This window comes from Pseudorasbora parva, chromosome 24 (assembly GCF_024679245.1).
Source record: "Pseudorasbora parva isolate DD20220531a chromosome 24, ASM2467924v1, whole genome shotgun sequence".
Classification (NCBI taxonomy): domain Eukaryota; kingdom Metazoa; phylum Chordata; class Actinopteri; order Cypriniformes; family Gobionidae; genus Pseudorasbora; species Pseudorasbora parva.
The window spans coordinates 16,558,931-16,585,156 of NC_090195.1; the positions used below are offsets into that span (position 1 = coordinate 16,558,931).

The 26,226-nt window shown below is 38.9% G+C and overlaps 1 protein-coding gene across 1 annotated transcript in view; it reads right to left on the reverse strand.

Moving 5' to 3' along the window:
- The window catches only part of prex2 (phosphatidylinositol-3,4,5-trisphosphate-dependent Rac exchange factor 2), a 207,234-nt gene that overhangs the window by 104,574 nt on the left and 76,434 nt on the right, over window positions 1-26,226 (reverse strand). Inside the window, exons 11-19 of the mRNA XM_067434938.1 lie at window positions 20,120-20,220; window positions 16,636-16,739; window positions 16,482-16,531; window positions 10,821-10,896; window positions 9,294-9,366; window positions 6,639-6,781; window positions 6,190-6,282; window positions 1,085-1,233; window positions 777-862 (exon numbers count right to left, since the gene is read on the reverse strand). Coding sequence (XP_067291039.1) covers window positions 777-862; window positions 1,085-1,233; window positions 6,190-6,282; window positions 6,639-6,781; window positions 9,294-9,366; window positions 10,821-10,896; window positions 16,482-16,531; window positions 16,636-16,739; window positions 20,120-20,220 — 875 coding nt within the window. The remainder of the gene's footprint in view (window positions 1-776; window positions 863-1,084; window positions 1,234-6,189; window positions 6,283-6,638; window positions 6,782-9,293; window positions 9,367-10,820; window positions 10,897-16,481; window positions 16,532-16,635; window positions 16,740-20,119; window positions 20,221-26,226) is intronic.

Here is a 26,226-nt window from a genome sequence, read left to right on the forward strand (position 1 = left end):
TGGGAATCCAAGTCTTTAATAGTGTAAAAAGCTCAGTATGCATGAAACAGCATTTCACCCCCCCTTTAAGCTTTATACTCTGGAAATCATATTTTTTTTCTAATAAAGAACAGGTTCTCAGCACTGTCAAAAGAAATGCCCTGCATCTGAGCAGCCAATGCCAATAATCAAAAAATGATACATATCAGCTGAAAATAATAGGAGAATTTAGCCTTCTTGCTAACTTTCACCAGAATTAGACTTCAAACCCTTCACGTAAATTGTGTCTCACCCCTAAAATAATCTAATAAATTGGATTAATTCAGAATTTGGATTTGCACAAATTATGACGCATTCTAAATGCAAGTAGCTTCTGATTGGTGTGAAGCGAAGATTGTTCTTCTATCTTCTGTTCTTTGACAGTGTAAGCTGGATTTGTTTTCTTTTTTCATTCATCTCTCACCATGTTTGATAAAAATGCACCTCAGACACAGTAGGAAGCGAGAGTTTTGCCGGTCTTTCTATTTATATATAGATAGGCCTATATGTGTGTGTGTGTGTGTGTGTGTGTGTGTGTGTGTGTGTGTGTGTGTGTGTGTGTGTGTGTGTGTGTGTGTGTGTGTGTGTGTGTGTGTGTGTTTTGCAATTGATCTGGCTCAAGTTCAGTCCTGTACCTACAACTCCAGCTGTGATCCAGCTGATGTTCAAAAACACAGTAGGATGAAGGGCATAAGTAACTTCCTATAGCCCAGCCCAGTCCAGTTTTTCTCTCTTCCTTTCTCTCTGTTCGCTCTTACCTCTGCCAACCGCATGCACTACAGATGGGCCGAACCCTCGGATCTGAAAGCCCAATCCGTCTGCGGAATCTGGGATCTTCACAGTCCTGTGGAGCAGATAGACACACAGACATCAATATGACCAACGTTTTCCAGGCACTGCTCCAAGTGTTTTGTGTATTCTGAGCAAATATCAAGCTAATACTAACCAATAAAAGGATGTATATCTGACAGGATATTTTTATTAAACTGATATCAGGCTTTATAGCAACATAGTTCAGGTGTTATGAAGTCTTTAGATCATAGGAGTAAAGAGGTTTTCCACTTACTCTCTGGGTTTGGTGCTGACCAGTACTCTGAGGGGACCTCTGCTGTGGAAGCACTGCTTTAGGAAGTTTTCCACCTCCTGGAAAGGTCTCAAGAAGACCAGATCCCCATTAATGGCAAAGATCTTTTTCCCCACTTCCAGACCAGCCATCTGCACAAGAGACACGCAGAAATATCAAACAAGCTCTCAACATCATGTTTAGTTCTCTGTTTTGTTTTGGTCTTAGTTTTCATCATCCTTGCCATTGTCTAAGTTCTAGTCATTCATTTGTTGTCATAGTTTCTAATTAGTTATACATCTGTTCACTGTACCTTCCTCTTTGTAATTTAATGGTGCACACTGAATTTCGTCTGAGATAAAATTGAATTGCAGTGGTCATTAATCGGCTGCCGGTGAACATGGCAAACTAACAATCAAAGACGTCAGATTTTAGCCTAGGATCAGAGGAATCTTTTAGGATTTGCAAAATTTGTCTCAGACGTCCAAATCGTGGGCAAAATCGCACAGTGTGCACCCGTCTTAAGCCCCCTGTTTTTTCAGTTTAGTGTCTCTTGTTAACATTATGTTGATTTCTTATGTGGCATTATTGTTCTACGTCTTCATTAAAAGTCCACTATTTATTGAATCTAAGACAAGCAACATGTGACACTGGCATTAGCATGTTGCTAAGCTAACATCATAATAACTACAAATACTTTTAACTGCACCAAACTATATTTAAAAGATACATTTTAGTATTGCATGAAATACACCAAGGTTTAAAAGTCAGTTTGGGTCAGTCCGATTGTTTTTTAATTAATATGTTTATTCAGCAAAGACACATAAAAGTGTTAACCCATGTCACAGGCTGCTGAACATTCTGCTTGGCCATCACAAGAATATTCACATAGAAACAGTAATTTAAACTGTAATAACATTTAACAATATGACTGTTTTACTGTATTTTTTCTAATTCAATATTCATACATTTTTATTTATTTTTTTATTTTATTTTTTAGGTTTCAGGGTTAATCATCTGTATTCATTTTCACAGGTGTAAATTTCAATCCTTTCATCTATATGTGCAACTTCCTACTCTGAGCTCTCAAGTGGATGTAATTCATTCACTCTGTGCTTCACTGAATGGATTGGACACGTCTCTTGACTGCTATAAATATAGCCTAACCATTCTTCTCCAACAATAAAATGCACAGTCCTCTGTTTCCGGATCATGTTTTTTCTCTGCATCAAGAAAAAAATGGTCGGGCAGTTTTTCTTATTTGCTGTTGCTTTCTCCTTCCATTTTTTCATTCACTTTCCTTTATTATAGCTCTTTCCTTTTTCTTATATCCCCCCTCTCTCTCTCAGCCACAGTCTTTCTCTCAGTTGCAAACCTTTTTTGCTATTTTTATGAGACAGCTCTTCATCTATGTAAGTGCACAGCTGGATTTTATTGCCAATTTCTTTTCTTTTTTCACTCTGCTCTGCATTGAAAACACACAGAGCAGATCCACAAGCAATGCAGTATGGTGCTTGTACTGTGACGCACAAATTATTTCAGATCTGGGTAGCATTACTCTCTCTCTACATCAGAACCAAGCAGTTCACTTCACCACATTTACTGATCTAACAGATCAAACAGATTAAAGCACTAAAAAAGGGAACCTCAATTTGATGTCTATTTCTGGTATAAGCCTACATAGGCACACATCAAAATGCTAATTACAACAAAGTAGGTTCAAATATAGAGTGTTAATTGAGATGTTTTAAGGATTTAATTGATGTTTAAATGCCTAATTTGTCAGACTGAGCTACAAATACAAAAAGAAGGGTTCTTTATTGGCATTGATGGTTCAATGATGAACCGTTAACATCCATGGACTCTTTCCACTGCACAAAAGCTTCTTTATAGTGAAGAGGGGTTCATTAGATTATTCAAATGTTTTTCACACTAAGAGAAAATGGTTATTTTAAGAACTGATCACTGAAAGGTTCTTCTGGAAACCAAACATCTTTATTTTTAAAAGTGAAAGATGAGTTTGATTGTTGTGAATATAAAGACTAGGCTTTTAAAATGTATTTCTGAGTAGAAATGCTGAAGGCAAAACTGGTAGGTCATGACCCTAAAAAATGGAATGCAGGTCTAGACAGCAGAGAAAAATTATGCTTAATATATAATAAAATAGCAAAATGCAAATTAATCAAGCTTATATGAAAGCAAAATGAATAGGCTTTCAACTAGGAGAAAAAAGATAGGAGAAAGCAAAATTATTTGGCACAAATAATAATTATTTATCAATAAATGATTAACTGTTGCAGTGTGTTTATTTAATAAAACCTGTCCAGATATATTTTGAATGAATGATGATGTGGTTTACAATGATTTTAGAACAGCTAAATGCAGAGCTTAATGCTGTATTAAGATATAAAATGTATATCATTTAAGGACATTTTCTTTTATACTTCTGTCTGATATTTTGGCTCACCTTCTGAAACCAATCGAAAACTATAGTGAGCATGTGTGCAAGCGTGTTCTTAACTCGGTTATGCTTCTTAAGCATAAACTCTGTCCCGTTTTTTTGTTTGTCATTTTCACAAAAATGTCATGGCCCCCAGAATATTTTGTTGTATAAATAACTGAAGATGCAATATATCAAAATAAAAAACAGACCCTCTGATTTTGAAAAAAATGTTATCCTAGTTTTATGCATTCTTTTTTATCAACACTTGAATATGAAAAAAGCAACATTTTGAGTAAAAAGCTGAGAAAATTGCAATTTTGTGAAAGACTACATTTGGATCAGATTAAGCATGATGAGCAAAACACAGATGGAGTAGATCAAGTCCATCAACACCCCAAAGCTGCACAGTCCTAACCACTTCCTGTGTTTACATTTCACTCGGTAACATTAGGTTTTGATTTGATGCTGTTTATTTTTGAAGATCATATTATTTTTCATATCCATCTGCTTATAAGATTGCTCGTTTCTGCTTCTTTTTCCTGTGTTTTGATGGCAGGGAAGCGTTTTCTCATGAATGACATGTCAACTAGTCAATGGCAGGGAAAGAGTTACCCAATTGACACAGCTAGATTTTTGGCCCTTACCCCGATTTTACCTGTCACGTATAACCTGCATTCTGTCGGCTTATTGAAGTGTGCATGTGTGATAGGTGACAGGAAAGCACGCTTACTGCGTATTTAAATGTATCCAGACAGAGAAAGCATTTCGTGGTACACTGTAAAAAAAAAAGTCTCCAATTGAAAATTTTCTAGTGACTGATCACATCTAAATTTTTCAGTTGGCCAAATTAAATTTCTGTGAATTGATGCAATTTAATTCACAGAAATTCAATTTGGCCAACTGAAAAATTTAGATGTGATCAGTCACTTGAAAATGTTCAATTAGAGACCTGATTTTTTTTTTTTTAAGTGTAGGGGTGGAGGAAATGTATCAGCAACTCCAAAAAAATTTGACACAAGAAATTATAAAGTGTGCTCTCATATCGTGTAGCTGATATGACATCACATATCATATACATCACATCTCACATAACTAATGGAATTATTCATTACTAATAAATCATTCGGTTTTGACTTCACCGGGGAATAACCTGATTTTAATCAAATCTTGTCAACTTTGATTGCGTTGCCAGGCTATTGGTTTTCTATTGGGACAGCAGGTTAAAGGACAACTCCGTTGAGAAATGAACCTAGGGGTAATTAACAGATGGTTACCGAGTAGATCGTTCTCTGGGATGCGTTTTCATGAAAATCGAATGTAAAGAGTTTTATCTCTAAAAACAGATTAGCTTATAACGCTAGACTATGGGGCACAGGGTAGACACAGGGTAGTAAAATTAAATCGCTAGTTAATACCACTAACAAGGCTCAAAATAGCCTCACACTAACACGGTAGCATAATGAGGGTCCCTACATGCAAATCAGAGCATTGAGAACTTTGTAAGAGTACAAACAGTTTAATAAGAAAAAGACCATTTGAGATTCCATCAGGTTTGCATGTAGGGACCCTCATTATGCTACAGTGTTAGTGTGAGGCTATTTCGAGCCTTGTTAGTGGTATTAACTAGCGATTTAATTTCACTACCCTGTGCCCCATAGACAAGCGTCATAAACTAATCTGTTTTTAGAGATAAAACTCTTTACATTCGATTTCCATGAAAACACATCCCAGAGAACGATCTACTCTGTAACCATCTGTTAATTATACATAGGTTAATTTCTCACCGGAGTTGTCCTTTAATTCAATGGGACAACTTTTGGGAGTTTTCAGCATATCACAGAGGTGTCCAATCCTGCTCCTGTATGGCAACTACTAGTGTTGTAGCCAAGACCATCTTATCCGATATGACCAAGACTTTGAGGAGTTGAAACTAAGACAAGACTAAGGCAGAGTGAGACTCAAAATTATATATATACACATTACCTGAGAAATTACTTCTTTTTTTCCCAATACATATAATTAGAATAAGACACTATATAAAGCTTTACCAATCAACAAAATTCCCCACTGCACTGCAGAGGTGGCACAGAAAATGCTTCTGAATTTGTAAATTACAAATACATGAATTATGTTGAGAATAATGTTTTATGTTTGTATAAAAGCAATATCATGTTAGCAGTCATGCTCAAATTTGTGAAAACAGTTCTCTTGTTCTTGTGATATTGCTTAATTATATCATGTTATAATATAAAAACACAGACCTCATACAAGCACTTTTTTGGAACAATATCTTGAATTTGTTGAGCATTTGTGCACTGGCACAATAAATAAGTTTTATATCCAATCACATTGAAAATGTTAATAAATAAATAAGTCAATGCACCAATTAAGTAATAGCCCAGCAGTTGTGGTCTTGACCGGTCTTGAAACAAAGTCCTCTAAGTCTGAGATCGTGACAAAACAGAGTACAAATGTGGTTGAGAACAAGACAAGACCAACACCTTCAAAAAATGTTGTTAAGACTGGTCTCGAATACAACACTAGCAGCTAGTTCAAACTCTCTGCAGGACAAGTTTTGACACCCCTGGCGTGTCGGATTGTATATATAAACCTTATGACCCATTCCTGTTTTTTAAAGCCACGCACATAAAGGTAACGCACGCACCTCAGCATGGGAACCTTTCTCCACTGATTTGACGATGGGTACTCTGTTTCGATCTTCTAGCATGAAGCCATACCCTCCTTCACTTGGCTTTATCTGAAATCAGAGTGCACAGTTATCATGACTGTTAGTTTTTGATGTGTCATGCAGTGATATTTTATTACGATTCATGCTTTGGAGGCGCTCCTAGAATGTGAATTTCAGCCTCTCACAGGCACAGACTGTCAAACCAGTTGACTTCATGTTTAAGTGTAATGAGAGGCTGGTTTAGGAACAGTCAAGCGTAATTACTGGTGAAGACTCTAGAGTCAGAGCTGGCCCGAGTTCAGACCCCCCGTGCGTGCCGATGCAGAAAAGCCCCATGCGAGTGGATGAAAACCACATGGGCTCACGCCAACGTGCGCTATTGTAAGTGCCATCAGCTGTAGACTATTACAGATGACATCTCTCACCAGCAGCAACTTGGCGATGACATTCTCCACTATCTTTAGGTCATGTTTTATGGGCTTGTGTTTGGTGTTGGAACCTTCCATCTCCTCGTCGGCGAAGAAGCGGAACAGAAGAGGTTCATCCTTAAATTCACTTTTTTCCAAAACTGCGAAAAGACAAAAGGAAGGTGTTTTAGAACATATAATACCTGATGCTCATTCAGTAATGCCAAATGTAACATGTATAGCTGACATGAAATGACATGTCCTGTGGTGTCACATCTCTGTATATTATATTATATTATATTATATTATATTATATTATATTATATTATATTATATTATATTATATTATATTATATTATATTATATTATATTACTCAATTCATTTCAGCATCTTTTTTAAAGTCATCCTATAACTGAGGCCTAGTCCATACGTAGACAAGTATTTTTATAAAGAGTTTTTCCCTCCAAAAAAACCCACGTCCACATGAAAATGAAAAACACGTTATGAAGAGCTGTCAAGAGCATGCCAAACCAACAGGTGGGAAAATAGCTCTAACTGTAAAGCCATGTTGGCCAATCAGAAGTCTGGACATTTTTGTATTGCCGTAGTCGGTTCTGATGCAACTGTCCGGTTTCACTGTCCATACGACACCACTGCAACTGGAGTTTCTAAAAATGTTCACCCTGGCAGGAGTTTTCAAAAAAGTTTGGTTTCAGTGACCTGATACTGCGTTTGCGTGTAGACGAACGGCCAAACCTTACAGAAAAAGTACTGCGGTTTTGAAAATACCCGTGTTCGTGTGGAAAGGCAGTGACACAGCAAGAAGCAACATTATAGAAATGTCTTTGTTATTATGAGGATCAAATTGATGTGTAAATTGAACAAGTGTACCACACAGAAGAGAGCGACACATAATGTACTGGAATGACAAGAGCTGTACAGAGTGTTTCAGGGAGGAAGCCTTTTCTATGGAAAGTGGGTCCTGTGAAAAGGAACAGGCCAGGATTTCAATCTGTCACCAGGGCAACATGGGCTCCAAACAATCCCTTCACTTTTGTAGTAAAAATACCCCCAACGAGAAAAAGAGGTCCAGTGTTCTCCACACTTCTATGGGCAAGATTAGATAACGCTGAATTAGTTTTAATGGTCAAATAACCAAGTGAATCAGCTTCAATGGATAAATGCCATAATCACATTCAAGACCAAAGCATTATAGCGCCAGTCTAGTTATTACGTGCCATAAATTTGTTGGTCGTTACCACGTATGAAACTGAATTGCAGGCTGTGAGGAACAGCCCATGTTAGACTATAAATGAGTCACACGAGCATGATGTGGACTTTGGCATCAAGTGCCCTGAAAATGAGACCCGAATCCTGCAAACAAACAGTTGCCATGACAACAAGCCAGTCAAACTTGGATTGTGGAGAAGGTCAAGGCTGTTGTCAAGAGAGAGAATGTGCAGAATCCAGTTAGAGGAAAAGTTTTGCAATGTGAATTTAGCTCATATACTTCAAAATATAAATGTGTTGTTATGTTTTACATTAAAACACCCTAAAAACTAAACAAAGAAGAAGAACTAAGATATTATTTTGTAGCAGTGTTAAGTGAAGAAATCATTCTCGTTTATCTCTTTTTTTTCAGTTGGAAAGATTGCTATTTTTAATGAGTGAATGAGTTAATGTCTCACTCAAAACATAAAAAGTCACTTGTCACCACCAACTAAAGCCACTTAAAGGGATAGTTCACCCAAAAATGAAAATTAGCCCATGATTTACTCACCCTCAATCATCCTATGTGTATATGATATTCTTCTTTTGGACAAATAAAAGTTCAACCGGCTCTTCCAAGCTTTAAAATGGCAGGAATTGTTGCCCTTGAAGTCCATAAAAATCCTTTTCGTTCACTTCACTTTGTGCCCTGTCTCATATTCCTTTGTGTAATCACTTTTTTGAGTAAAGGACAGCTGTTTTTTGTTTGTTTGTTTGTTTGTTTGTTTGTTTGTTTGTTTGTATGAATCGTCACACAAAATGACACTTGTCATCACCCAAAGCCAATAAACGAACCAGCAAATAAATCAGTGAGCAAATCGGTACATAATTAAAAATGAGAAAAATAATATGAACTTGGTAACTGTAAACTTTGGTAACTTTGGTTGGTAAATTGTTACATATGATACATGTATTTAGCATAATAATATCAATAAATAAATTATGCATAATTACATGCAACTAACCCTTAACCAAACCTTAATCCTACCCTATAGTAAGTGCATGTAGTTAATTAACATAAGTCAGTACTTAAATATATATAATTACCTTGTAACAATGCGTAATGCACCTTAAAATAATGTGCAACCCTCTTTTTTGGTGAGTTAAAAAAGTCACAGGTGAATCAAAATCCCTTTTACTAGTATAACGAGTACTTCATTTTAACTATTTTTCTTATCCCATTTGCAAATTGTATTCTTGTCATTGCTGTTGTTTTAAAGTATAAACCTCACTTTAATTTCTTTGATTTATGCTTAAAACATCCTGGATGACAGTTGGGATGAGTAAAAAAAAAAAAAAAAAGACAACACAGTGTCAAAGAAACAAAAAGAAAAGGCATAATCAGACAGACAGAAACAAAGAGGGGGGGAAAAGAGAGACAATGAAACAGACAGCTATCATACCATGATGCATGAATCCATTGTCACACAGCTCCACCCCTAAGATCAGCGCCTCCTCTCTGCTTCGGCAGTCACCCTGCAGAAGAGAAAAAGACAAGTGCCACTTTCTTTATCTGCTTACAAGCCGTCAAAATGTCACACACACCCTAGCTACAGAAAACCGTCGGTCTACGGTCCAGTCATTACACTGCAACAATTCTGACGGGTCACTTCCCAGCTAACAGGAAATATTCTTATTTTAGCTAAAGTTGTACTGAGGTCCTCTCACAGTTATGAATAAATGTTCTTCCAGTAACGTTAATGAAACATTTGTTCAAAGTTATCTGGTCTTTAATAATGTTCTCAAAATGTTATCCCAAAAACATAATTTATACATTGTTTATTAACCTTCAAATGTTTTTAACTTTTTTAACCTGTCAGCTTTTTTAACCTTCAAATGTTTAGTGTTTTATATGTTACTCGTTTCGGAACGTTCCCATTTTGTTTGAAAAATTATAACGTGTAATGTTCCCTTAAAGGTGCACTATGTAGGATTTTTGGAGTAAAATATCCAAAAACCACAAGGCCAGTGTTAGATATTTTGTTCAGATGAGTTCTTACAATATCCCAAATGTTTCTAACTATTTGTAAATTGTGAGAAAATTCTTATTTTAACCAAGGACCTGGGACGTCTGAGGAAGTCAAAAATCGAGTGTGAACAAGTGTCACAGCAACCTCTGAGCGAGCGCACAGTGCAACGTCATGACATCATTTTAAACACACTTAAATGTATCTAATATGATAAACAGAGCTGCGTTACCTCACAATCATGACCGGATAAGCGGATATGACACCTGCGAACTGTGTCCCGTCATAATAAAAGTCCCTCTGTTTGCGAGCCGTGTGTTACACAATCGCTCCAGCGGCCTTGCTCAGCTCCCTCGACATTCGGTCCTGCTCAGCTTGATACTACAGTAACATTAATAATCGCATCCATGAACATGATTTCTGCCCGAGTCCTATCCCGTTTATTTTCCACTAGCTGTGAGGTGAAAACACTACCAAGATTTTGCGCTCAAACTTGGCATCAACAAACTGCGCCTTTGTTTTGAATAGGCGCCCTCTAGCGGCATTTGAGAGAACATTCAAAAATATTGTTTTTATAACTTAATGGGAATGTTACCAAAACGTTCCTGGAACATATTTGTATTATTATTACCACATGGTAATAATAATAAAAAAATACATAATCTTTTTGAACAATGGTGTGCATGAGTGTGAAAGAGTCCTCTGAATATCTGAACCACACTTCAAATTTAATCCAAATCTGCAATCTCACAGTGATTTGTCTGTTTTTAAGTTGACAGATCTAGACTACGTGGCTAGGCAATGGTTCATTGTTACAGTTCACAACTCTGTATATTTGATATTGTCCGGCCTGATTATCTCGCTACTACTTCAGCTGAATTTGCTCCATTCTTTCCTCCTGTCTCATTTCCTATGGAGGTCTTGGTGTTTCCAGTCAGTCTATAAAACCGTGTCAAGCATTACCTGTGCTATCAGCCAGTCGATCAGCTTGTTGGCCATTACCACCGATTTATACGTTCGTAGATGATAGTCCTTATCCCTGTGTGGAAAACAAGTAACGTTTGACTTGACCAGTTCAAAAATGTCTCCTCTTTAAAGTAGCCTCTAGAGACACACATTTCAAGTTGACTGTTAACCTTTGCCTTGACTAGAATCCGCTTGAAAAGCTCTTGAGAGAGCTGTTCTGGGCTTTCACATCACAACGACCCTTTCCCCTTAATTTTTCAAAGCCCAAACAAGTGCTTTACCTTGTATTTATTTTTTAGTGTTGCACAGGGGTCACAATGTTTGACCGAATAAGAACCCTAAACACATATTCTGCTCTTGCTGACCACACAAAGTTACAAAAAAATGATCTGAGTGATTCTGAAAGGGATAGTTCACCCAAAAATGAAAATTACCCAATGATTTACCCTCACGCCATCCTAGGTGTATATGACATTCTTCTTTTAGACAAATACAGATCGGAGTTATATTCAAACGCACTGGCTCTTCCAAACATTATAATGGCAGTAAACGGCAGCCCAACATTTGAAGACAAAAAAGCGCATCCATCCATTATAATAGTAATCCACATGGCTCCTCATGGGTAAAAAAGACCGTCTGAAGCCAATCGATGGATTTTTGTAAAAAAATAAACAATTGATACTTAACATGTAAAATACTGCCTTCTGTATTCACTGTTAATATAAAGCTTGGAAGAGTTCGGACATTTTTAAATATATCTCTGATTGTATTCATCTGAAAGAAGAATGTTACATACACCTACGATGGCTTGACCCAAAAATGAAAAATTATGATACATACATGAAACATAATTTTCATTTTTGGGTGAACTATCCCTTTAAGGGACAGAATGTTTTTTTTTGGTTAGTTCATCAAAAAAAGAAAATGATGTGATTATTTACTCATCCTCATGTCATTCCAAACCCGTAAGACCTTCGTTAATCTGGCCTACGCAGTTAATGAAGTTCTACTTCAGAACGCCGGTTCTGTTTTGGCCAACACTGTTCACTTGAGCACCACGATGCATGCGTGTGATGCTGACGCAGGAGCAAGCCAATAATGAGGTGGCGTTCTGCCGTAGAACCCAGAAGTGCTGCACTGTGTTTACTACATTAGCAGCATAAGAGTCTGACACAGACGAGAAGAAATTGTTGAATAAAGTTGTTATTTTTGTTTTGTTTTTGTGCACAAAAAGTGCACAAAAAGTAAGATTGTATGTAAGATTGTGGCCAAAACTGGTACTGCACTCTGCGCTTCAGGCCAAAACACAACATGTCAACAGTTGAGGGCTGCAACAACTAATTTGATATGACAATATCCAGGTCAGACTACTGTTGTCAGTGATATAAGTATTTGAAATTAACATGATTTCTTAATGTCTAGTGACATATCAGGGCCATTTTATGATTCATTGAAATACATTTCTTACATACAGTTCCTTTAAGGTTGACAATTAAGGTTGATTTTTAACAATGTATTTACTACCTCTTGAAAGTGGCAATAACGCTGCTCTCAGAAAGCGTAATTGAATCAAAAATTTCTTAATTTTTGTTCCGAAGATGAACGAAGGTCTTATGGGTTTGGAACGACATGAGGAAGAGTAATTAGTGACAAAATTTTCTACTTTTTTTGGTGAACTAACCCATTAAAACTTGTCGATTAAAGGGATAGTTCATCCAAAAATGGAGTTGAGAAGATCTTCTTATAATCGTTTTAGCAGTGGTGCTAAATCATCTTTTTTGAGTCATGAATGACTTATTTTTAATGAATCATTGAGTTAATTACTCAATGTGTCACTCAAAACACAAAAAAGTCACTTGTCGCCACCTAAAGCCATTAAACTAATCAGTTAACTAATCAGTGAATAAAGCAGTGAATGAATCCAAATCAGTATAATAATCGGAGAAAAAAAAAATTCTCAGTTGTAAACAGCTGTTATTTTTAATCAATCGTTGAGTTAATGAATCAGTGTCGCACTCAAAACACAAAAAGACACTTGTCACCGAAAGCCACTGAATGAATCAGTGAACAAATCAGTGAAGGAATACATTAACAAATCAGTAAATGAATCTGAAAAAAAAAATGTTGTTGAACAGAACATTTTGGTTGTCACTTCAGGGATGTGTGAAGGAAAAACTTTGAATTACGTGCTGAAACCCTCATGGAAATTTAAATTCAAGTTCACGCTCTTAAAAGGTAACTGCTAAAGCCAGAAACATTTAGACAGGCATCTTGGCCAGTGTGTGCTGCTCACACTGTTCTTGAGTGCCCTAAAACTAGTGTTTCATATTTAAGATGATGTGTCAAGTAAAAAAAAAAAAAAGATTTTCATTAGATGGCAATAATCTCGACATACAACGTGTTTCTCTGCTCCAATAGCAGTCAGCAGGTGTCCCTCAGCCCACTTCGGTCCAGCTCCAGGACCTGGAGTGGGCCAAATTGATGCATTTGTGGCTATTTCCAAACCGCAGGAAATGAAATGGAGCAATGATTTTCCCATGAAGCCAGGGGTCTCTTGGGGGACACTCACTGCGCTAGGTCAGAGGGCTAGACTAGGGCCCACACCCTACATCTCACAAACACTCAACGCCAAACGTAGCTTTTTGCTGTTCTGAGAATTATATCCCCATTTTATTTTTACACAAGCAAACACCTCCAGATGACAGGAAATGTGCATTTTCTCTCAAAGCAATCCCACTGTAACTCTCTCAATGTGCACCTCAAGTGTTTGTGATGGGTTCTGTCCGATTATATAAGGATTTGTTTTAATCACAGACCAGAAGTGTGAGGCTGGACAGGCTTTGCCACGATTTAACCGCTACAGACATGGAGCCAGCCCGTTTCTCTGTAGCTGTACCCAGAACTGTCACCATGACAAATGAGGGTAAACAGTGTTACCACAGACAGTCATATGCCTGGCACAAGAGCACTGCAATCTGCAGGACAAGTGTATGCGAAGTCAACCAAACCTTTTAAATCCTCTAGGATTTATCCTCTTGGTCATTTTTTTAAAACACTCCAACATTTAGTTTCTTTTTGTTCTACTTCTCTAATTATGTCGGGAATGTTACTCATCCTGAATTTCAGGATGCAGAAGACCTTTTTTGTTTTTTTGGGTGAGGCGGGGGGTGTGAAGTCCCCCCAGAACCCCTCCAACCAGCAGGAAATACCAGATAATTAAACTAGAGCTGGATACTCCAATTATAGCTCCACAAGGAGATTCTCAGTGCATATAGTAGTGAAATGTTGGCACATAGGCATTCTTAAGCCCTATTCGGACAGTAATTGATTCTCATGGGGACGTCTGTAAAAATCAATTTGCATGGCACATCAGGGATAAAACTCATACATTTGGATGGTGATTTATTTATGGTGGAGGAACAAGTTCTGTTCTCCTATGTACCCGGGAACGTTGGCAGTTACATGATTGTCAGCTGTAAACTAAATTGGTTTTATTATTTGGACAATTAATACATTTTTGTTAATTACCATATTTAATTAAATAATAGAAAAGTAAAATCTTGTTCATTATTTGATTATTTAAAGCTGCAGTCCGTATTTTTTGCCTCTTTGTCGCCATCTCTGTTTGAAACCTGCAATTGCAGTTATTTGCAGAATTATTATCTTTATGCGGGCTGTGCATTGGTGCGGCTCCTCAGCGCAGATGAATCGAATAGTTTTGAGGATTATGTGTGGCTGTCATTTATTCACTGCGCCGGTGTAGATACTCTCGGAAATCACAGATTTTACGTCTTGGAAGTTTGACCAAAATAAGAATTTTTACCATAAAATGTCATCTGAAAGAGCAAGTAGCATGTCTGCCATTTTTGTTCTGGCCAACTGAGAAAAAAAGCATTACAGTACTTTAGCCTACCCAGGACTCCTTCTTTATGTGTACAGAGGTGACATAATGACAGCGCTGGACAAAGTACGCAACTTCATTACATGAGTAAAAGTAACAGTACTACTGGTCAAATATTACTCCGTTACAAGTGAAAGTTGTAAAAACAGATTTTTATTTAAGTAAAAGTACAGAAGTATTTGTTTTCAAAAGTACTTAAGTATCAAAAGTAAATTTCCTTTTTTATGTCAATGCATTATTTTATTACTGTTGTATAAATTAACACCATGCCATCATGATGGTTTAAGCCAGTCAGTGATGTTCCATCCCACATACTAGCATACGACTAACTTAAACTCATTTAAATACTTGTATATAAGTTACAAAGCTCTTTACAAAGCTGCTGTCACTTTAAGGGAGAATGCACGGATCCAATACACTGATACACATCTGATATTCTCCCAACTATTTATGTTCACTTAAGACATAATCAACTTTGTTTATGCGATTACTCGCCAAAATAAACATTTTGACAGCCGTCTTCTTCCATTTTGCTATAAACTATAAATCGATGTTCAAAAAATGCTAGGAAATCACTGAACTTAATGTAATCCTACATGAGCTATTCCTGATAGACTTTCTGCAAAAACTCAAACAAATTTTAAAGAAGTTAGAAAGAAAATCATCCACTGACTTTCAAAACTGCTACAGAAATGACTTTTGACTTTGAGGACCTTGATGTAGTGGTGTAAAAAGTACAATATTTGTCTTTCAAATGTAGTGAATTTAACATCATGCGTTTCCAGAAAAAATAATACTCAAGTAAAGTACAGAAACTCAAAAAGTGTACTTAAGTACAGTACTCAAGTAAATCATCTTCTGCATAATGACGCAAAGATTTCCTGTGGAAATCCACCAGTACTACTCCACTGTTGTGAATCGGGCTAAGGTAAGGAGAGAGCTTTGAACACTGGCTGGTTATGTACTTGTTCAAAAGTTGATTTTGGATCATTTTTACCAAAAAAGTTTCGGACTGCAGCTTTAAATATACTATTTAAAAATAGAAAAAACTAAAGCATATTAATGGATCTATACTTTATGGCATATATTCAGCCTTACAGACAACATTTAAAAATGCAAATGTAGAGGTGAACACACAAAGTAAACATTATTGCTTTGACAGACTGAAATGAGTGCTGTTTAATGTTAAACTTTCGACAAAATGGCTTGCAACTTTTACAAATATGCACTGTAGGAGTGCATATTTGCAGTACAATCCAACAATCCTTTCAACAACCATGGCAGAATTTAGCAGAAAATTGAAAAATGGACTCTTTCGATCGGCCAAACAAGAAAACGTGCCCTCAGAGTCCATTGGCTTTGTGTTGGCATACACAATTGAATGTCCTTGGGCCTGTCAGCTGCCAAAACCTCAAATTGCACCTGTTTTACATTCAGGACTTCCACTCATTTGTACTGCAGTTCTGACACTGATTACACATGAAGGAGTATGACACAACACTGTGCCCACTGCCCAACTGAGACAATGGTTGTAAAATGATGGTATGTGCCCAAACATACATAAAAAAATCAATAACTGATCTAATTCTGGATAAGACATCTAGTATAATTGTTTCTTTTCACCTATCAGCCTTTTTTCCCTGTAGGTGCTATCTTTAGAGCGGATGTAGAAACGGCAGGGGTGCGATCGCACCTGGCAGAACTGGCGTGACTAGAGACAGCTGTAATGAGGTGGAACTAAGATACTGGCTCCTTACCTGATCACTGGTGTGAATAAACTATGGAGTCGGCAGAACAGCCTCACACCCTGAGGGAAGAAGGGCGTTCGTTATTGTATGTCAAACTTTTCCAAGGGGCATAAAGAGACAGAGGAAACCGGCCATTTAGCAAGATCACAGCCGATTGAGTTACCTTGGAGATGACATCCTGCATGTCACTGCGAGGGTGGTATGTGCCGTCATCATAGCGGAACCTATAGAGCACCGGCTCCGGTTTAAACTGGTGCTTGTCTGTAACTGGAATGAGTTTAAGAAGGTGGAGATTTAATCAAGACTATAAAAAAATTCATCAAAATAATACATTTCCATCTACATAAATTTACGTTTGCACTACCATTCAAAAGTCTGGTGTCAGTGCAATTTTTGAAAGAAATTAATAATTTTATTCAGCCAAAGATGCATTAAATTTGTTAAAAAGTGACAGTAAAGACATTTACAATGTTACAAAAAAATATTTAGAACTTTCAAATGCATCATGGTTTAAACAAAAATATTAAAGGTCCCATTCTTCGCGTGTTTTCGAAGCTTTGATTATGTTTACAGTGTGCAATATAACATGAGTTTGTTTTGCGTGTAAAAAAACACAGTATTTTTCACACAATTGACTTATCTGTACAGCACTGTTTCCTCTGTCTTAAAATCGGCCCGATGATTTCCTTGTTCTATGAAGTCCTTCCTTCAGAAATACGTAACGAGTTCTGATTGGGCCAGCGCTTCCTGTGTTGTGATTGGACAGCAGCTTAGCGCACTTTGCCTGGAAAGGTCCCGTCTCTTACCATAACGGGGAGATGCAAGCGCTGAATACACGCTCTTCCCCACGTGGGAGAGCAGCAAGACCACGCCCCCTTTTTTGCGTGTTCTTGTGGGCGGAGGGTAAGTCAACAAACGGTTCTAGTGACGTCATTACATCCCTGCACTTCCTGCTGTAGTCCAAACCGGCCGTTCGCTGTAGGCTTTGAAAGGGAACTTCTATTAAATAAAATATCTCGCTTGGCATTGAACTTTGAGCTTTATAATTTTACAGGTATTATTTATGCTCTAACAGCAACATTACACACTAACTAAAGTTTGAAAGATGGAATCGCGAAGAAGGGGACCTTTAAGCAAACTGTTTTAATAAGAATTATTTCTTGAGCACTGTGGAAGGAATACATTTGTTTTAAATAACTCATTTAAAAAAAATTTTAATACTATTCCACAATTTTACTATTTTTATTAAATAAATACAGCCTTGTTGAGTATAATTTTTTTTTTTAAATCTAAGTGTACATAAATAAATTCAAATATTGCCAACTATAATAACAATAATACTAATAGAGTTAATTTACAAGCCGTCCCACAAAATAATTAGTAACTGTAGAACAGGACAATTTTAAGAAAATATTTTTATAATCCTTTTTAAACCCTTTTTTTAAAATGAGATATACAATTCATAATTTTCTATTCAAATAGTTAGTGGAATAAATTAAAGTCTTAACCATCAAATGTATCCAATGCTATGAGTGCCATGAGAAGCATTAGACATTAGGTCATATTTTTTAAACATATTTTGCCAAAGACATAAGTATTTTAAAAAACTTTGTACACGTTTTGCATTGTTATTGTTATTGCATTAGCACTTTTTTACTATTTTAATAAAAACATCAACACTGCAATATAAAGGTTTAAAACGTATAGAATATAATCTAATTTGATTAAAACGTGCATGGCGATAGAAACACTATTCACAATGAGACTAATTGCATGTCTTTGTTGGTATTAAAAAGTTGTACAACAATAACACAAAAGGCTACAAAAACTCTTAAGGACCTTCATAATCTGTTCAATTGAATTTAGAGGCTTTCAGCTCCATGTAAGCACAAATGCAAGTAACACCAACATGCTTATGAAAAGTAATCCTGCTCTTTCTGCCAAATGAATTCATCCTTCTCAGGGAACAGTAAAGGCTTAAAGATCTTTCTCACCAAAGCCGTAAATGTGAGCGAGTGGACAGAGAGCCCTAATGCCTGAATTTATTTCTCCCTGTTAGGAAGCGGTGAAGTGAAAAGTGATTTAGCATGAAGTCCTGGCTCAAAGCCAGTCAGTCTCCTTTAAAGAAAAAAAAAGGAAAAAAAAGTTCATACTGCGAGTCTGCATTAAGAACTGGACCCAAAAAGACAAAAGAAATAGTGAGCAGAAGACAAGCCATTTCCCTCAGTATTAAACAAACAGCAGGGTGTGAAGCGATTAATATTTGTAACACTTTGCATAAACAAAGTTATAAAAAGCCATCTGCTTGGACGCTGAAGAATTCCACAGGGCCTGAAAACAATGATGTCAGTGCCCTTGAAATATTAAGAGGGCTATTTGTCCAATCAGCCATCTGCATTAACAAATGAATAGAGTACAAATGGTGATGATGAAACTCATCAACTGACTAATTGAGCTAAGTAGATTATGAAATAACAGTCATTATTTCATAACATTCATGCGAATGGCTATGACTGAAAAATAAATCTCCAACTGCCTTTAGTTCAATTTGCTATAGGCCTACTGCATTTTGCATAATGATAAGAATATTACATGCATATGTGTTATCTATTCTTATCTGACGCTCAACATCCCTCACATTTATACAGTGTTATTAAAACTAAGGGACACAACACAAGGTTGAAGATATTTTGATGAATGTTGACCTAGAACCCCTTTGATTTAAAATATGTTCTTTAAGCCACAATATGTAATTTTTCACCGCTAGAGGACGCCTATTCAAAACAAAGGCGTAGCTTGATGACGCCTTGATTTTGCGGAACTCTTATTATGCCTAAGACAAACATTTCCGCTTCTTCCGGTCATGCGTATATGGGCTAACGCAGCGCTGTTTTATCATATTAGATACATTCGAGATGGTTTTAAGCTGTCATAATAGCCTAGAAATCTATAGACGCACCCTAGAGGCAGCAAATCTAATTTGGCGCAAGTGTCATCTAGCAACTCTCAATTCACTTCTGAGCTGTAAAACCAAACTCTAGTCGGGCCAATCACATCGTGTATAGAGTCGGTGGGCGGGGCTTAACATAATGACGGCCGAGTTGCACTTGCGTGCTTCTAGTAAACAAAAAAACTGGCAAACGCGGTCTTTCGAATCAACTTTGACCGCGACTCTGGAAGACTTGGAGTTAAGCTTTTCTCTGAGAAAAGAACAAAGAACGGCACTGAAGTCATTCTTAAAAAGGGAAGATGTGTTCGGAGTTTTGCTGACCGGATACAGCAAAAGTTTAACCTGTCAACTAGCTCTGCTTCACCTCCGTTGCTCTGGTTGGTGTAGCGCTATCCTATCGCGTGCAGAGGGAGTTTGAAAGACAACCGTTTATCCCGCCCCTCGGATTGAGCCCTGTCTATGGTGAGTTTCCAGACCAAACATCTTGATGTGGATCTGGCTTGTCAGGCTAATGTCATAATGCTAATCTGTGTGTTTGCTCAGCTGCATGTATACTGTTATTTTATTATAAAAATGTCAGTCCCTCATGAATCCCAGTTTCACTTTCAAACTTTGCAGCCAGTAGTGTCATGCTGAAAGCCAGTATATGTGGTCAAAGATATAACACAATGGCATATAGAGTGTAAATGGAACTAACCGTGGTGGATGATGCCATTTTCCAGGAGGGCTTGACCCAAATGAACCCCCTCCTCAGGGTTATTGGTCTCACCGATCTCCATCAGCCATGACACAAACTCACTAAGAAAAGACAGATAGAGGACAATAAAATAATGAGAGGACAAACAAAGAAGGAACCATAAATTATATCACTGACTGTCAACAAAATCATTAAAACTGAGTGATCGCACCACAGAGACAAGCTCAATAATTAATAGTCTTCCTGTTCAGTGTGACAGAGTTTAAGTCCAGTCACTTTTCTTTCTTTCTTTCTTTCTTTCTTTCTTTCTTTCTTTCTTTCTTTCTTTCTTTCTTTCTTTCTATCTATCTATCTATCTATCTATCTATCTATCTATCTATCTATCTATCTATCTCTCTCTCTCTCTCTCTCTCTCTCTCTCTCCCTCTCTCCCTCTCTCTCTCTCTCTCTCTCTCTCTATCTATCTATCTATCTATCTATCTATCTACAAACCCGATTCCAAAAAAGTTGTGACACTGTACAAATTGTGAAAAAAAAACAGAATGCAATATTCAGTATTCAGAATACAACATAGATGACGAAATGTTTAAACTGAGAAAATGTATAATTTTAAGGGAAAAATAAGTTGATTTTAAATTTGATGGCATCAACACATCTCAAAAAAGTTGGGACAAGGCCATGTTTACCACTGTGTGGCATTCCCTCTTCTTTTTATAGCAGTCTGCAAACGTCTGGGGACGGAGGAGACAAGTTGCTCAAGTTTAGGAATAGGAATGTTGTCCCATTCTTGTCTAATACAGGCTTCTAGTTGCTCAAATGTTTAATATCTTCTTTGTTGCATTTTTCTCTTTATGATGCACCAAATGTTTTCTATGGGTGAAAAATCTGGACTGCAAGCTGGCCATTTCAGTACCCGGATCCTTCATCTACGCAGCCATGATGTTGTAATTGATGCAGTATGTGCTCTGTATTGTCAAGTTGAGAAATACAAAGTATTTCCTGAAAGAGGCAATGTCTGGATGTTAGCATATGTTGTTCTAGAACTTGAATATACATTTCAACATTGATAGTGCCTTTCCAGATCTGTAAGCTGCCCATGCCACACACACTCAAGCAATCCCATACCATCAGAGATGCAGGCTTCTGACCTGAGTGCTGATAACAACTTGGGTGTCCTTTCTTTAGTCCGTATGACATGAGCCAATATTTAGTTACAACAGGAAACACGCATGCGCGCCCTCGGATCAGTCGGACGTAGTGGTGTACAAGAGGTAAAAACGATATAAATACTGTTCGTTTTCTCACACAAACCGCTTGTTTCGTGTCTCAGGCCATCAGTGTGTACTTACGATGGGGGATTGTTTAATTTGGACTTCTCTGTGTATGCTCTTTGAGGTGGTGACCATAGACCTGCATTATGTGAGGCACAGACAAGAACGGTTTGACCTAAAATGATCAAAATTGAAACTACTGGGGAAACAAATACACCTACATCTCGGATGCCCATGAGGTAAGCTAAAACATCAAAATTGTATTTCAAAGTGAACTATCCCTTTACAGTCCCTGACAAAAGTCTTGTCGCTTATCTATTTTCTAGAAATACCTGATATTAACCTGACTTTTAATTAATTAATTGGTGTTAGAAATAGCTCATATGAAAAGCTAAAACCCTCCCAAATGATGTTTAATGCACTGAAATAAATAATTTTCACAGAAAAAATATTTATCACTTAATCAAGACAGAAAGGTCAAATTTTGGCAAGACAAAAGTTTTGTCGCCTATACAGAAATTGAACAAATTTACTGCAAATACAAAAATATGTCAGCAAATTAAGTTGTGGTGCTGTGAGATCCAAATTTAATATCTTGAATGACTTCCATGAGCTTGAAGGACTGCATCCATCCGGTTTGGCAAGGATGCATACAATTTATTGATGAAGTCATCAGGAATAGCTAAGAAAGCAGTCTTGCATGCCTCCCAGAGTTCATCAATATTCTTTGGTTTCATCTTCATCTTCCATGTGTCCTCTTTCATCCTACCCCACATATGCTCAATGATGTTCATGTCTGGTGACTGGGCTGGCCAATCCTGGAGCATCTTGATCTTCTTCGCCTTGAGGAACTTTGATGTGGAGATGGAAGTATGCGATGGAGCACCGTCCTGCTGCAGAATTTGGCCTCTTTTATGGTTGGGAATATAAGAGGTAGCTAAGATTTCTTGGTATTTTAGACTATTGATGTTGCCTTCCCTGCAGATCTCTCGCACACCCCCATACTGGATGTAACCCCAGACCATGATTTTTCCGCCACCAAACTTCACTGTTTTCTGGGTGAATCTCGGATCCAATATTTGCAATGACTGTGGTGTAATTCAACAGAGGATTCATCTGAAAAATCCACCTTCTGCCACTTTTCCAGCGTCCATCCTTTTAGCAGGCTGTGGGCCTTGGCAAATGCCACACGGTTTTTCAATTGTCTTTTGTTTAGTGCTGGCTTCTGGGCACTGATTCGACCATGGAGGCCATTTTGAGACAGAATCCGACAAACTGTTCTGGTTGACACAGGGACTTCAGGTGATCAGGTCTCGTGGAGCTCTGCTGCAGTGGAAAATGGGCTGGCCTTGGATTTTCGAGCCAACAAACAGTCCTCTCGAGCAGTTGTCTTGTGGGGTCTGCCTGACCTGGGCTTGTCAAAAACGTCTCCAGTCTCTTCAAATCTTTTTTTTTATCCTCTGTACTTGACGCTGAGACACATTGAAGGTGTCTGCCACATCAGCAGTGGATCTGGTCTTCAGCCTCTTGATAATCAAAACTTTAGTCTCAGGGTGAATCTTAGGCATGTTTGCAGAGGTCTAGTTGCAGTTGATGTGAAGGTCTAGTGTACTGGGGTTCTTTTTATACACACTTGAGACCTAATTGATCCATTATTAGTCACAGGTGAAGCTCATATGACAAGGTGGCAACACTTATGTCTTTGCAAAAATTGACTCAATGGGCTTTACCAAGCTGTGAATATTAGAATACTTTTTGAAAGTTTAGTTTTTCACTGAAACATTATCACAAAAGCTGGTGGGATTAAAATGAGCCATTTCTTGTAAAAATATCTTGATTAGAAATATATTTCAGCGGCACTTTAGGTCAATTTGTACACAAGCGACAAGACTTTTGTCAGGGACTGTATATATCAGTCCTTAAATATCCCTCAAAGTTCAAACCTTTTAGACAAGCTCATTGTCTATTTCTCCCCTTTTTTTCTCCTGATAAAGTTAAACTGACTGCCCTGTATAATTTTGTCATTTTGCTGGGTAAAGCCCCTGTCTCAGTGGAGAATATCTGATTCTACTCCCACCACTCCCTTCCCGGCACTCCTTCTCAACCACCCCTCCACAAAACCAAAACGAACACGCCAAGCTCCACCAGTGTAATCCTGTGGCTCTTCCCAGAGTACAACATGAGAAAAATCTCAGACTCCAGCAAACCTCTGAGGTTTTAGGTGATTGAATAAATGATGGATATGGAGAAATGACAGGCAGATGGAGACATAAAGTGCACATGTAAAGCATAACATCAGAGCAGTGTCTATGACGAAATGAAATTCAATGATTGAAAAAGAAAAGATTGCAAAGACAGGACATAACATAGGGTTTGTCAGCCTGGTGTCACTTTGGTAATTGCTTTCAAGTTGCTACCTGCATTTCTGCACAATCATACTGTACATCACTCCACTGTCCTCCTTACTGCATTACTGAGATTAATTCCTCCGGCTCCAGATCACAAAGACTTCAAGTTTTTAATCAAGAAACACATATGTTTCTATAGCTTAAAAGGGTGGTTGGTTATGATTTCAATTTTTTAACTTTAGTTAGTGTGTAAAGTTGCTTTTGATCTTTAACAACATCTGCAAAGTTACGCCTCTCAACGTTCAAAGCAAAGGGAGATATTTTCTTTTAAAGAAATTGTTTTTTAAGGACTACAACAAATGGCTGGTAGGGACTGGTTAGTGACATCACTTACCTAAATACATAAACCCTGCCCCCGGGAACATGCAACAAAGGCTATGTTGAGAAGAGGAAAAGTTGTTATAGTACACCAAATTTGGGAGTCTGCTCAAGCTGCCGCATCACATTTATTGCAATAGAGTACGTAACACAAATGCAATAGCATGTCATAAAAGCAAGATGACAACATTAAAATTATAACCGTAATTAAACTAAACTATCACTATTCTATCTTATGGCAGCATTTATTCACTGGCTCTGTGCATTTTACAACAGTTCCCACACAAGCAATTTATAGATTATCATGTCAGAATATGCTAATCAATGACTTGAAGATAGTTAACTCCACATCATCAACTAACCATTAAAAAAACCTGTTGCATTCTACTTCTTCCACATCTTCTTGAGTCTCTCCATCATTGTCTGACACGGGTTTGAACATAACAGGCTGAACAGTTTAGGACATTTTCGTTGTGTGTCTGCATGAGGTATTAGGAGCTGCTAACTCAAGCTCTTGAAGCTTCGCCATCTTCCTGAAAGGGGGTCGGGAACAGCAGCTCATTTGCATTTAAAGGGACACACAAAAACTATGCGTTTTTTTGCTCCCCCTAAAAAAGTGACAACTTTAACAAGCTATAAAAAATGATCTGTGGGGTATTTTGAGCTAAAACTTCTCATACACACTCTGGGGACATCTTGTAAAAAGGGGCATTATAGGACCCCTTTAAGTGGAACAACATGATTGTGGCAAGGGGGGCGTGGTTCAGCGAGGTCTGCAGCGGGAGAGAGGGCCGCGGGACGAGCGGTAAGTGAGTGGGTTGGACGCAGATTAATAACACCTGTCTCTTGTTCTAGTAATGAGCGCGGAGACGGGATAAAACACCAGCGGAACCGGAGACCAGGGAGAGAGAGAGTCGGACTGTTGATGCGATCCCCTGAGATATCCGGAACCCGGAAGTGCGTGACCCGGAAGCGAAACTGAGCATATACAGAGATAAACACACGCTGAAGCGTGCACGTTGTGATTTGAGTTATTGAGAAAATAAAGAGCATCAACAGTCCTGCCGACCCCCGTGTCCTCTTCCTTCCTCACTATATCGAACTTGCTACACTGGTGCCGAAACCCGGGAAGGAAGCAGGACAGAGCCGCCGCCATGACAACGCCCTCCGCCTCGCCATTTGCGGAGATCATCAACTCCCTCGCGGTCCTCCACCAGGAACACCATAAGGCATTGCTGGACCTTCGGACCGAACAGGAGCGCCGCTTCGAGGCCATCGTCCAAGGCCAGCAAGAGGACCGCGAGCTGGATGGACCGGGAGGTTCGCGCCGAGGCCGCTGGGCGGGCCAGCGCACCGGTGCACGTGCCCCTCCAGAAGATGGGGCCGGAAGACGACCCCGAGGCCTTCGTGGATCTGTTCCAAAAAGCCGCGGAGGCCTGCGGGTGGCCCCGGGCACAGTGGCCGGTGCGCCTCATCCCCCTTCTATCCGGCGAAGCCCAGGCGGCCGCGCAACATCTACCGGTCGCGAACCTCCTGGACTACGACGACCTGAAGCGGGCCATACTTCAGCGGGTCGGCCGGACCCCAGAACAACACCGCCAGCGTTTCCGCTCCCTGGAGTGGGGTGAGTCCGGTCGACCCTTCGCATTGGCCCAACAGCTCCGGGACGAGTGCCGCAGATGGCTGCTGGCCGGCGGCAGCGACGTGGACCATGTTGTCGATCTGGTGGTGCTGGAGCAGTTCATCACTCGGCTTCCCCGGAAGACCGCCGAGTGGGTCCAGTGCCACCGGCCCACGTCGCTGGAGACGGCCATCCACCTGGCGGAGGACCACCTGGTGGCGTGCCCGGGGGTCGGCGAACCCCCACTAACTTCTCCCTCTCTCTCTCCCCCCTCTCTCTCTCTCTCTCGACCTGTCCCTCTCCCCAGGTCCCGCCCTCCAGGCCCTCCTCGCGTCCCCCCCAGAGGCCGGGGTGGGATGGGCCTTGGACCGTCTGGGAGTTCGCGGGTCCCGCCCAGGGGGGCGGGGCCACTGGGGGCTGGTGGTGACAATGGCTCTGGTTCCGCCCCCTTTCCGCGCTCATCTTCCAACCCACTCCCCGCCGCAGGGG